This window comes from Neodiprion lecontei, chromosome 6 (assembly GCF_021901455.1).
Source record: "Neodiprion lecontei isolate iyNeoLeco1 chromosome 6, iyNeoLeco1.1, whole genome shotgun sequence".
Classification (NCBI taxonomy): Eukaryota; Metazoa; Arthropoda; class Insecta; order Hymenoptera; family Diprionidae; genus Neodiprion; species Neodiprion lecontei.
This window is the reverse complement of record NC_060265.1, coordinates 15,364,492-15,377,808: the sequence shown is the minus strand read 5'-3', so window position 1 is coordinate 15,377,808 and position 13,317 is coordinate 15,364,492. Positions and strand designations below refer to the sequence as shown.

At 34.4% G+C, this 13,317-nt stretch overlaps 2 protein-coding genes across 8 annotated transcripts; both read right to left on the bottom strand.

Moving 5' to 3' along the window:
* Positions 1–381: 381 nt before the first annotated feature.
* On the bottom strand, positions 382–9,053 carry LOC124295025. Of its 7 annotated transcripts, none has more exons than XM_046743037.1 (12): positions 8,684–9,051; positions 7,948–8,168; positions 6,771–6,806; positions 6,225–6,491; positions 6,047–6,109; positions 4,982–5,086; positions 4,738–4,812; positions 4,321–4,425; positions 4,035–4,067; positions 3,724–3,947; positions 2,582–2,741; positions 382–1,913 (listed from the first exon to the last, which is right to left on the bottom strand). In XM_046743037.1, exons 2-12 carry the CDS (start codon positions 8,162–8,164, stop codon positions 1,873–1,875), a joined length of 1,326 nt encoding a protein of 441 aa, XP_046598993.1. In that variant the 5' UTR covers positions 8,165–8,168; positions 8,684–9,051; the 3' UTR covers positions 382–1,872. The 7 variants fall into 7 exon arrangements, with proteins under 7 accessions (XP_046598993.1, XP_046598990.1, XP_046598995.1 ...); XM_046743034.1 differs by having other exon boundaries at positions 382–1,894; positions 8,684–9,046; XM_046743039.1 differs by lacking the exon at positions 2,582–2,741 and having other exon boundaries at positions 382–1,894; positions 8,684–9,053.
* Positions 9,054–9,069: 16 nt separating this feature from the next.
* On the bottom strand, positions 9,070–13,019 carry LOC124295024. The gene is made up of 2 exons (XM_046743033.1): positions 12,810–13,019; positions 9,070–11,166 (listed from the first exon to the last, which is right to left on the bottom strand). The coding sequence occupies exon 2, from the start codon at positions 11,128–11,130 to the stop codon at positions 9,079–9,081; it is 2,052 nt and encodes a 683-aa protein (XP_046598989.1). The 5' UTR covers positions 11,131–11,166; positions 12,810–13,019; the 3' UTR covers positions 9,070–9,078.
* Between the last annotated feature and the right edge of the window lie 298 nt (positions 13,020–13,317).

Genomic DNA, 13,317 nt, shown 5'->3' with positions numbered 1-13,317 from the left:
AATCTTGTTCCTTCCGAAATCACAGCTACATCACATGTGCTCTACATGTACCGTACATGTACTCTATTATGTCCGCCACAAACCATTATGGCAGCTACGTAACAGGTACAGAACAGAGATACGTATCAAAGATATCACAGATATGGATGAGATTCATGCCCTTGCAAGTCCGTTATGTATCATTTATGTTCTTATTTTTTGCATCCAGCGCAGTTGTATATAGTAGTGACAGTTCAGATTCATAACTGCTGCGTAATACATCCAAATCAGAGCCATTGAATAAACGTACTTAATACGTATCTGTTACTCCGTGTAACATCCGGCGATTCATTTTATGCGCACGTGCACGCTGCTTAAAAAAAGCACATAAATACGAGGATATATATGGAAAAGATTATTTATTACCACCCAGAATATCGAAATACCATGTGTCATAAAAGTAACCAGCTAGAAATGAGTAATATAACAAAATAACAAAGGTACTAGAATCTAGAAAATCAAGATGTAGTGTCATACAAGTGACAATAGGGAAACGGGTATACAATACCGTTATACGTATTTTGCTTAATATAATACAGGTAATAGAATATCAAAATTCAACGTGTTACAGCGAGAAATAAGTACACACTACTTAACATGGTTCTTGGAGATCATAAGAATCTCACAATTTCACCCGTAGTATCACATAAGTAACAATATTTAGGTACTATAGTAGATATCAATCACAATCTATAATAAGCGCTGAGGACTCGAACGGCCCATAGGAAAAAGTAAATAAAAAAATTGCCATAAGAACGTAACTGAAAATTTAATCAGTCCGAATTTCAAGGAAAATTAAAGTTTAGGTTTTTATAAAAAAAATTATAGTTCTTTCCAATTTGATTGACAAAAACGAGGTTTTCTGAATCACTACAAAAATCTACAATTTTTCAAATGAACCACGGGATCTACAATTTGTTGATAAACTACAAAAAAAAAAAAACAATAATTTTCAATGAAAACTGTTCCAATTTCCCTAGAAATTCGTAGAAATTCCCACCAGGGTATTTTGTACTTTACATATCATATGATAATGAACATTTAAAAAGAGTAATACTACAACCAGTATCTGACTTTTACGTTATGAAACGTATACGGAACTAAACAAAAAATTACTTAGGTACATAGATAACCTATGTGGAATCAAGTCAACACTGATGTGCCTGTAATGTAACTTGTGGCTGTATTATATGGTATTATATTTCGCGATAAAACAAGAATTGGAATCCTTTCAAAAATACGTAAATTCAAAATGAACGTATAGGCTATATATAGTGGCTTCGCAAGGTAACTACCGTTATATCATTTTTCCGTGTAGTTTGTTTATAATTTTTCTATCCAACTCCATGTCGAATATGTTGCTCACATCACCGGAAAGTGGGACAATATTTATACTGTTAGTATGGAGTTTTACTACAAAACCACAAAGTACATGGTAAACATGATACAATTGTGGTTTTGATGTGAAACTACTGCACCGTAAACATTCGAGGTATGAAATTAGCTTCAAACTATTTAAGATTAAGATATATGAAGGTATGAAAGCTATCAAATGAACTTAAAAATCTATATGAATTGCAGTTTGTAGGTGAGTATCATGAATTAACTTGAGCCAGTACAGATGTAAGTTGTAAAACAAGAATAAATTGAAATTAAATATAAGATTGACTCCAATTCGTTGAACTGTGGTTAATTTACAGTATGAACTTGTGCGATTGCTCGTGCTTCCTCTATGCTCGTGCTTTGGCCTTCGCCTTCTCTTCTCTGATAAATCTTTGTTTTCCTTGACGGAACCACTCACTGCAAGTTTCTTCAAATTCTTTGTCCGTCATGTTATAATTCACCATTACTGCATCTAGGAAATAAAAATAGATCTAATTTTTATAAGGGAAAGGAACATTCCGAGTCTGAATCAGATGAATTACATTGGATAAATCCACTTCGCGGTGAAATTTTTCTGCAATGGCATTACAAAGTGAAGAAGACTTTAGTGGTATCGCAAAGATTAATTGCAATAGCAATAACTATTGCTAGCATATATTGTACTTACATACATAATTAAGACTCAACATCATGCGATTTTTTTCTCGCCCCTTGCCACTATCCCAATATACGTAATTTAGCGAACTAAATTCTCTACCGAATTTTTTGTGCAGAAATTACTTCCCAGATCGCATTGAAATGAAATAACGTAACACAATCTCTAACCTTGCTGAATGTAAAGAAAAATTTGTTTATAGAGACATAAAAATCTGAAAACTAGTGCAATGTGCAATTGGCCGCTATTGACACACTTGTAATATCGTTTCATCTCTGTGATAATTTTCGGCACTCACTAGCTATCCAGTGCTACTTCATGCACAGCAACATTACAACAAGATTATGAGTACTTCACTTTGATGTAAGTTCTAATAACTAAGAATGCTGTCCGTAAAATTCAATTGTATGTGTGTACATGAGTGGCAAAAAAAATTGCCTGAGGTTCAATCTTAAGATTCTTATCATATGAATTGATTATTACTTGATTGTTGATAATTAATACCTTTGGTGATCTTTATTATAGCCAAATTTTGGACTGAAAAATTATCACGTAGGCCCAACCAGGAACAATTCTGAGCCACTGCATTTGAGAAAACTCTTCGAAGAATACGCAATGTAGTATCTTTTGCTCCGCTACCTCCAATTCGTTTGAAATATGATCCCTACGGTTATTCAAAATGGTCAACAAATCAATTCTATGACATAAAATTCAAGAAAATTGAAGAATAAATTAGTTCGTACATTCTTCATACTTATATAATTTTGGGATTTCATTTTCGCATATATTCTGAGAAAAAAAACCTCTAAACAGACGTAAGAAATTATCATGAAATTTCTCAAATTGTTTTACGCTTCAATGTAGGGAGAAAATCAATAGCAAAAAGTGCAACGAATACATATAACACGTAATTTTATACATAGCATGATCCAAAATGGCCGTACTTTGTCATAATAGTTGCTTTCTTCTGAAAATTGAAAATCAAAATATACAGTAAGAAAATTTCAAGAAGCCAATTGATTTAATCAAATAAGAGCTGTTTCAATTACCTAATTAGGAGGCAAAAATGATTTCACCATGTTTCCGAAATTTTGGTCGATCAAACTTATTATTCTCAAATTCTCGCTAATGCAAAATGTCGAAAAGCAAAGAACTTAATTTAGACAATTGTTTGCAGGAATGAAACCGTGGACTTGGGATTAACAATTAATCTGAATTAGCTGTTTGTTTTTGGTATTTTAAGTCAACGAAAATTTGAATTGCGGATCAAGTTCGATCCATCAAAACTTCAGACAGATATTTCACGTCCGGTCTGTGGCTTCACAACGTTTTCGTTCAGCTGAAGCTGTGTACTGACTTTCACTTTATGAGTTGATATTATTCTGTGTTTCTTGGGTAATGGGCTGCGAGTTCTTAAATCCAGTGGGATTTATAACTGCTACCACATTGATAACGTTTGTACAAATTTAATACATAATAGAAACGGTTAGCTTCTTGACATTGTTTCTCTCAAACATTGAGTCTTCTAATCTAAGACCTTCCTAAAGAATCGTTCTCGATTTGAGCTACCATAAACTCAAGGGTTCTACTGTCATTCCAATATCAAATTTTCGAGCTAACAAGAGTAACACTATTCAAGTACTCACCACACTAGATTTTAGGGTAGCATTTATTTCCAATTGGTATTCAAAGTCCTTCAGTTTATCAATTGTAGGAAATGGTAACGAATCTGTGATCATGAGCAGTTCAGCACTTGCAGGGGTGTCGGTGTCATCATGAAATCTTGTTTGTAATTTATTCAAACTTGCTGTCAAAGATTTTACCTCTACTGCTATTTCAGCAACTTTTTTGAATAATTTATTAAAATTATCTGTAGGAAAATACGATTGATTATTCTGCTACTCAATAAGACTGTCATATCTGACCACTAATTCATTACGTAGAGGATAATACAAACCTTCAATAATTCGTACCAAAGACTCGGACCTATCTATAAAATACCATAATGAAATATTAGAACAAATTTAGAAATGTCAGAATGATGGCACCGAGATTTAACTACAGGGAAATCAACCTCATGTTATTGTTAACAGATATGCCAATTTTCCAAAACTAGTTCTGAATCACAAGTTTGGTGGCACTGACAGTCGTATACACATACAGTTTACAACTACATTAATTCTTCTTTTGTAGTTACAGTCTCGGTGCTATACTGACAATGAGATGGTCACAAATGTAGGTACCTTGTGTATACGCATCTGATCTGTTAGATGTGTACAATGGCAAAGAGGTAGTTATTGCATCATATACTGGTAGTGATGAACTTGGTGCTACAAGTAATCTCTGCTCTGTAGATAAAAATATCGATATTTTTATGCAGTTTTATGAAATACATGCTACAAAGGCAGTATTTTCGTAAAAGGGCAAGAAAAAGTTTTTGTGTGATTCAAGGCCTACGGCTTCTAGGCGTGTTCCAAGTAAAGAGAAGGAAAAGGACCTGAAAAGTACCCAACAGGTACAATCTAACTATATAAACGCAAAATGCCTCGAACCCCCAAAAACTTTTTCGAATTGACAAACTAATACAGACTACAGGGATTTTTTTAAAGGTGTTTTAGACCAAGAAATATCATGCCATGATATTATGTAGTTGACATCACCTGTTTCAATTGGAGCTTTGGTAAGTACTTGCTGCGATAACACTTTTGGGACGTTGCGTGTGGTTTTAAGTGAATCTGACAATAAAGAGTATATATGAACATGAGAATACGCAAGTGTGAGAAACGTATAAAGTGCATTGTGTATGCACGATTATTTGCTCACAACTGAGCTTGATACGTAACTTATTGCTTCTACAAAATCGATAACGAACACTATAATTGTAAGTAGAATGAAAGAAATTACCATTTTGTGTTAATGTTTCGTGAGGCTTATCGGTTGATGATGTCATTGTAAACGCACAAAACGTCTTTACTGGACTGCAATTCAGTGTTCTAATTGAAATGGAGTCTAGAATGAAAGTCATCAGTCAACTTAATCACTACACGTATCTCAGAAGTATTTTGATTACTCATCAAGTTACATTAATTATAGTAAAACTGCAGTAATATGATAGATGATAATGCCAAAAATTGGAAGTGCACTGGGGGGGCTATACTATTACCAGAAACTTGTACAATCTTGATTTTAATTAATTGCTGTTTAAACAGTATGTTCACTTTTCAAATGCAATAGTGTACCAGGTCTTAGCTCATTTAAGAAAGCCATTTCTGGAATACTCATTTACTAGTAATTTTCGAAATATAAATACCAGGAGACTAATCTATTTCAGGCATCAAAGTCATGGGCTCTCGAGCTTCCAAGATGCTGGATACTTTAGCTATGTATCTTCTGATTCAGGAAATTTTTATTGGAAAACATATCTCATATAAACATATATTCTCGCGGGCAATAATCAATTCCGGAAAGTTTCAAATTTCAATAAATTATTCAAATTTTTGTTATACAAAGATTGAAGGACACAGAAAAGATGATGAGAAAAAAAAATGTAGATTCTTTTTTTCTTATGAATTAATTTTTTGAACATTGTGAGCAAATTAATACAAGATGTTATAATAAACTACGTATATAATTATCAAAATACAAAAAACTCGTGACTTTCAGTTTGTGACTTTTAATATAACAGCACATAAATTTTCATATAACTTTTTAGCTTCAAAACTGATTTACGCAACAAAATCTTTCAATGACAAAATTATGGGTTCGCCTATTTCAATGTAGAGTACCCATGAACATCATCAAAGGCTCAAAAGCACATGAGAATAATTTCTACCAATATAATGATCATTATAAATTACAAGTGGCGATTTTATTTAGAACACTCCAAATTTTGATCATTTTCTACGTGTTTGTCACGTCATTCATAAACCACAGTCGTGTTGAATAATTGTTGTATACAAAAATGTGTACCTGATTTCTTTGATGTGGGTGCCTGACAGTCAAAAGTCATGTTAGTTTGTGTTAATGGATAACCTGAAATGGATTAGAAAAACAAATGTAGAATGGGACAAATTACACTAGTCCTGATCATGTGTTCATTGTATGTACGAAGATGAATATTTGTCTGCATGACTTTGGATTTATATACCTTTTGGTTCATCGGTCTCTTCATAAATAACAGGAATATTTTCAATATCGAACTGCATGCTGTTGTTAGTGACGTAATTATGTGGTAGATCAGGAATTTTTTTAAGCATGTTTCTGCATGACATTTCTTGTTCGCTGTCTGAATTTCCAATAATTTTTTTTTGTGACATAGATTTCTTTTTTCTTTGAATCCGTTTTCTATCTGGTATATTTTGTTCATCACTTGATGAAATACTCTCAGCTTTTTTTCTGGCTTTTTCCAAACTCTCTGCATGTAAACAAAAAATATATTCATAAATTGAGAACAAAACGAAAATTGAAAATATATTGGTCATTAATTCTCTTTAAAGAAACGAGTCTGAAAATCACGGCAAATAAGGTAAATGAACCAATCATTAGACATGAACCTAATGCTGGACAGTCCTAGTAACTTGACGTTTTTGACCAATCCAGTTGATAAAAAACATATGGTTATTGGGACTCTCAAGCTATTGGTAAATGTCCAAATAATTATATGTTTGTTTACTTTATCTGATCATGTAAATACCACTATCTCTGCTGTTAATCAGGGTTGCCATCAAATCTGAAATCAGAAATTGCCTGACTTTTCTAGGTGTTTCAGTACCAAATTAATTTTTTTCCCTGACCATTGTTTTGCATGTAACATTTGTTTAGTCACAGGCAATCGAAAGTATTAGTAGATCATGACAGTGCTACTTCAGTTAGAGACCTATCTGAAAATAGTGCTGTACTTTTATAATAATATTATCAATTTCCCATGACTGTGAAGACATGCATTGGGAAGCGTGATAACAAATTTTGATGTTTGAGGCGTTGAATTTGAGATTTAAAAGGTTGGAAGACTCGAAAAAAATTCCCGACTTAGTGAAATGAGACAAGATTCCCTGAGTTTTCCAGACAGTACAAATTCCCTGACATTTCCAGCTTTTCCAGATTTCCAGGTCTTATAGACACCTGCTGTTTATAATTAACAAGCTGTAGCTCTTCACCCAATCAAATGTGTGACCTGAAGGCAATATCTTCAGATTCATTGGACTAATAATATACAATATTAATACTCTCATGGAATCAAAGCTACATGCCTGAAATTCCAAACCTTTATTAAAACGAAAATTGCAACAGGTTTATATACTAGGCTGGTTTTTACTAAAATTTTCCATAAATTGAAACTTGAAGTGTCAAAAAATTAAACTCTACTGTTGAAATCAGGTTTCAATTTTTCCCGAATTTTGGCTGACAAAATAACATGGTAAATTCTTTAAATTTTCGTTCAAATGAAGATTCAGAACTTCAGGTAGTAAAACAACTACGGTATCGGAAATATGTACTAATAATGCAAATACTAAACACATAATACATTAAAATTAATATTAATGTTTATTGGTATGGTATTCAGGAAATTTTTCTAACTATTACCCAACTACGCATGACCTGATAATCATCTGTATTTTTGTGAATACAAGGCTTCATTTAAGCAACTATTTTCTGTATATACCTTCTAAAGAAAACCAGCATATAAGTAAAGTAGAAGTTTTTCGAGCACATCCACCATGAAAAAACCTTGACTTGTATTCGCAACAATACTGTTAAATCGAGCAAGTTTACGATGATATAATTTAAAACATCGACTGTGATATAATTAATCGACAGATTTTTGCCTATCTTGATCATTGCTCAAGACAATAAATAAATAGAAACTTTACCAAAATAGTTTTCGAATATGACGTCGTACAATTCCCACTTAGGATCTTCAGTATCGGGCAATACTTTTTTAACCATGAATGCACTTATGTTTTTTGTCTTAGGCCACCAGCATTTTGTATTGTTGGGAGTTAACCAACAACTCGGGACCTCAGATGTCACTTGTTCATCGTCAGAATCATCATTTGAAAAAGATACAACAGCGTAGGGCAACGGCATGTTTCTTGAATGGAAAAAGAGGACAGTTGATGAATTATCATAGCGTGTTCGTCTAATCATAATTAACAGCGATAAAGCGATCACCAACTACGTATATTTTGCGGCTTGTGTCTGGCTATCGCATGTTGGACGGTTATGTACAGAATTGCAAAAATTTGTATACGTAAATTTCGAGCATCCCAAAACGAGGCGGCTATCCACATGGTTGAGGGACACTCACAATCAGTCGCGCAATTCACGTGTAAGTTTTACATCTGAGTAAAATATCATGCAGAAGAGGTTAAAATGAGTTCGAAATCTTTGATGTCGAAAATACACGCGCGCGCGATAGAAGCCACGATGCCGGTGTCTGTCACCCGCAAAGCATAACTTGTGAATTTTTAGGTTAGATTTAGCGTAACTCTACTTAGGTTACGTGCCCGTTTACGTGACTTAAATAGGATCACGGAACCGTGTAAATAGACGCATCGATGAAAAAAGATATTCGATTTATATAGGAAAATATTCAAATAAAATTACCTATAGATTGTGTAGATGTAACCGGCAGAACCAATTCTGATCAGTCGGTTGATTATTGAAGTCCGAATATATCGTGAGAATGACGTAATGACTGCGTACAACACTAACTGCACTGACTGCACTGGACGCAATAACACTAATCGAGATCAATCGATCTATGTATTTCAAGTAATTAAATTATTTAATGCGAAACTTCAATACTTGGACACGTGGGAGCTACGACCGAAATGCGTAATAAAACAATATGGCCACCAGCCAGCCCGGAAATCTGTAGAAAAAGCGAGAGCGCGAACATTTGTGACACGCGGGACTAAGCGGGAAATTTAAAATAGATAAATCGTGAATTTAAGAATGACGTTGTGTTTTTACTATGATATTTATAATTACTTTACGTGTTATGAATGATGCAACAATGGAGTGACCACATTTTCACTATCGGTTAATTTGAATTTTAGACATTTCAATTTAATGTTGGAAATGCAAACTTTCACAAGTTGATGCTGTCTATCAACAAGTTGTATTCCAATTTTTGAAGATTCACATGGTATTTTGAAGAATGATTTCGGGTTTAAAAATTTCTGACCTGTTAGATATATTATTTTATTTTCGAGATGAATTCTCGATACTTCGATAATTGCACCATCTTTTAAGCAACAGCAATTGTCAGGAATTTTTGTACTTATAAAAAAATCACGATACCGAATAGATTGAATGTTTTTTTTGCCATTACTGGTCTCTTCAATGTTTGCATATTTTATGATTGGATATTCAAATTTTTCAGATTGGACGTTGATTTTACATTCTTCTTGATGACGTTTTATAAGTTGTGCTAAAGGCTTGCTGGATGTTATTAATAACTTTTTAATTTTTTGCATATAATTTTCAAATTTAAACGCACTAAATTTATCTAGAGGCCCTTTCAACTTTACATCATTACAAAGGTGTATCAAATTATGCACGTTGTATGACACATGCTGGTGACCATAGAGTAATGGAAAAGATTCAACAAAATACTGTAGCAGTTGTCTGGCATAATCGTTCAATTTTATGTGGTATTCAGGGCTCGCTAAAATTCGAATCGCAACGCTCAAGCATAGGAAATGATTGTATTTGTCACTCGGCAAATTATCGAGAAATACTATTGGTCCAGTATATAATAACAACTGTCGTAGTTCAGTAGCCTTGAACCGATCTACTTCCTCCAAAGGTCTTGCCTTTCTCGAAAATTCTTTTGATATGGATTTATTTAATGATAGTAATAGATCTGACGCTCGTTTACGGTGAAAATTTGTCATTCTAACATCTTTGTTTCCTTTGATCCAAAACTGTAACAGTTTTTTCATTACACCTAAACAGACCAAGTGCATATAATCTATTGGAAAATCTAATATCATGTCGATAAATAAGTTTTCAAGGATAGATGTTTTTTTGTGATGCTCTTCATTGGTTTTCAGTCTAAATGATTCGTTAGTTCGTAATCTTGCTGTTGTCTCAGGGTATGTCACTCGATTATCAATGAATTCTCCTTCCTGCACACATTTCCCACAGCCAAAATAAGCGTTATGCCCTTTGGTTCCAGTAATGAAACATTTCGCAGGTGTATCGGAAACAAATGCATTAATTTTAATGGGAACTGTTTTATTACCTATACTCAAACCTGCATCAATGATCCTATCACACTCTTCGGTGAAGTACTTCATAAATTCATTACTATCATGAGGCTTCTCATTACCATGATATAGACCGACGATGAAGGGTTCGGTGTAAAAATCTGTTTCGATAGATGCTAGTATAGGCCAAAATTGGCTGCCTGAACTTTTTGTCAAGGGAAGTCCATCGACATTAATGTTGATTTGTAATTCTTTCGGACAATTTTCAGTTGAATAATACTTGGCAACACTTCTTACTAAACCTTGCGCTAGACCAAAATGATAATAATGCCCAGGACTCATATCAATAATTTCCAGCTTTCGAGGAGTTTGAAGTAAAGTTCTTGCATCTAGAGGTACGTCGTGTCCATGTTTAACTAAAATTTTCAATAAAGCATTAACATTGCTATGATTGATGCAACAATTAACAACCCAGTTTCGAAGATCATTCCGTAAGTCTGATTTATCAATGTTAGGGTCCGGCTTGCATTTTTGAGGCAAGCTACCACCACTACTGTCACTAAAGTTGACATTATCATTGAGGTTTTCGTGAATAGGTTCACTTAAGGCAATATTGTTGGAATCTATTGGATCAAGCTGTACGTCTGCAGTAATGCCACCATTGTTGAACTCAGCTGTATTAGACTTTGTATCTGTACAAGTACAAACTGTTGCTGGGATATGGCGAGGAATCGATGAATTGTCATTGGTATTACAGAGTTTCCGATACTCTTCTTTAATTTGACGTCTTCGTTGCCTTCTCGTCACATACCGAGAATCTTTCAATACCTTAGGCATCTCAATGAGTATATACAATATACACACACATATAATCTGTAAATAAAAGATAAGGGTTCTTTGTGACATTCAGGCATTACTATCGGTCAATTTATTAAGGTTATACTTGTGAACTAAGGACTCTGGTCCAGTGTACAGGGTGTCCAGTGACTGAGAAATATAAAATTCTCTGAAAATTCCAAATTTTTCACTGATTTATAAGGGTTTTTTCTGAATAAAAACACCACTTCTACTACTTAAATGACTAGATTGTGTAATGTAGATGAGTAAATCGAACTCACATGGCGCACAAATATAGCACTGTATTCAATAATGCCATCAGTTAAGAAGAGCAGATTTGCCACAGCGGCTAAATAAAATACTATCAAAATTAAATGTTTGCATTATATGGTGTTGACAAAACCAGGGTAAAAAATCATATTAGATAGAGAAAAAAATCCGAAATTCCAGAAATAACTCGAATTTCTGGGAATTTCCTGAAACCTCCATGAACATGAAATTGCCTATCAATTTCTTGTTTAAAGATGTTCCCTGAGCACTAGACTCCCTGAGCACTAGACACCCTGAGTTCGCAATCCTTATCCTTTTTATTTACGTATCAAGGAAATAAGAGGCAGTTAGTGGATCAGACATAGTCCATGGTTCACAAATATACCTTGCATTCACAGCAATGTGGCAACAAAAATTGTTATCTTATTTGTACAAAATATTCGGATCGAGAAAGCACAAATATTTCATTAAATATAAATCAGATCTCAATAAACCAAAGAAGCAAAGCCTTTTTTAATTTGCACCTTTGTAAACTTGATGAAGCTGAAGCTAGTAGCCCAAGTTAGTCCACCAAGTGCACTAATGTTGATTACTAAACCCTCTCTGGAAGCTGGTGTATTTCCACTATAATTCTCATCGTCAGTTTTTATCTTACTTCAAGACAGTTGCCTTGCAACGCCATTGACTCACAGGACGATTTGCAACTAGATTCAAAACTGTTGACGCTACGCCATGCAGATTATATCTATGCACTAACTCGCAGTCATTCCACTACCGCGTGGAAAGTAGTGCACGCCATTCGCCAATCCCCTACGCAAGGGGGTTTCCAGGCAAATCTCAAGAAAATTTAACACTTTTCTAGTACCGTAAACATATTTAACTGTACCGTATTATTCTCTTCAAAAGAAGTGGCCGCTAACTTCAGCTTCATGTAAACTTGCTGGCCATGTCATTCAGATAAGTGAAGACAAGGGCAAAGTGTTAGAGTTTCAATGAGGGTGCTTGTTTCCAGAAATTCGAAAATAACTAAATGAGTATATTAGTCACCTCTATTTTTTTTAAATGTTTACTGTTTTACCGTTACTGTTCTATTTTGGTTGGTAGCTATTTGCGTGGCTGGTCATAAAACTCCTTATCGAATAGCTGGATGCTAGGATGATGAAACCGAATGTAGCAGTGGGCAGCGGGAGTTGGCAATGAAACGTGCTACACTGATAATCATGAGGTGGCGAAAGAAAATAATCGAGAGCAAATTTTGTGGAAAGAATTGCATTTTTTATCTTACTCAGGAGAAGTTCAATGCACGGGCTACCAGTTTCGTAAAGAAGTTCGCACGGCAGTGACGCAACAAGTCATGCCAAAGACGCGCAGCAGAAGTTTGAATGAATTTGGGTAAAATGTGCACTTACCTGATACTGGCTCAAGTCTTGTACACATAACACTACTTCACTTGTATGTTGTTACTTGTATGACACTGGGTGGAATAATACATATTTAGTTAATTATATTTTGATACGACATCAGATGGCCGCGGATCACACCGTCTAAGGCGGGCGCGGGGAAGACGTCTCCCATGATGCCTGCAAGCCATGCTGCAAGCCGAGTTGATGATGACAATATGGCTGTCGGAAGCGGAAGTCACACTTATTGACTACGACTATATACAATAATGGCTTTAGTATTATTAATTATACTATGCCTGTGTTTCGTTTGATAGGTGAAACACTGTATGAAAATGTGCGACCAAATATTACATCGAGAATTTTGCTAGAATAAAAATACTCGGATATATATTACGATTACATATATTAATACAGTCACTGTTTTGCATTCTCATCCTTACGTTCGGTTCCGATATCCGCTTGGCGCGCAATATCAAATATTATATTATCGTATTAGTACATAACGAGTATGCAT

Excerpts from the sequence above, each read along its gene's own strand:
- LOC124295024 (XM_046743033.1), bottom strand. The coding sequence starts at position 11,130 with ATGCCTAAGGTATTGAAAGATTCTCGGTATGTGACGAGAAGGCAACGA.
- LOC124295025 (XM_046743034.1), bottom strand. The coding sequence starts at position 8,164 with ATGCCGTTGCCCTACGCTGTTGTATCTTTTTCAAATGATGATTCTGAC. Across the intron at positions 6,492-6,770 it reads GATTAACAGCAGAGATAGTG|AGAGTTTGGAAAAAGCCAGA; the intron begins GTATTTACATGA and ends GTTTACATGCAG. Across the intron at positions 4,068-4,320 it reads ATCAGATGCGTATACACAAG|ATAGGTCCGAGTCTTTGGTA; the intron begins GTACCTACATTT and ends GGTATTTTATAG.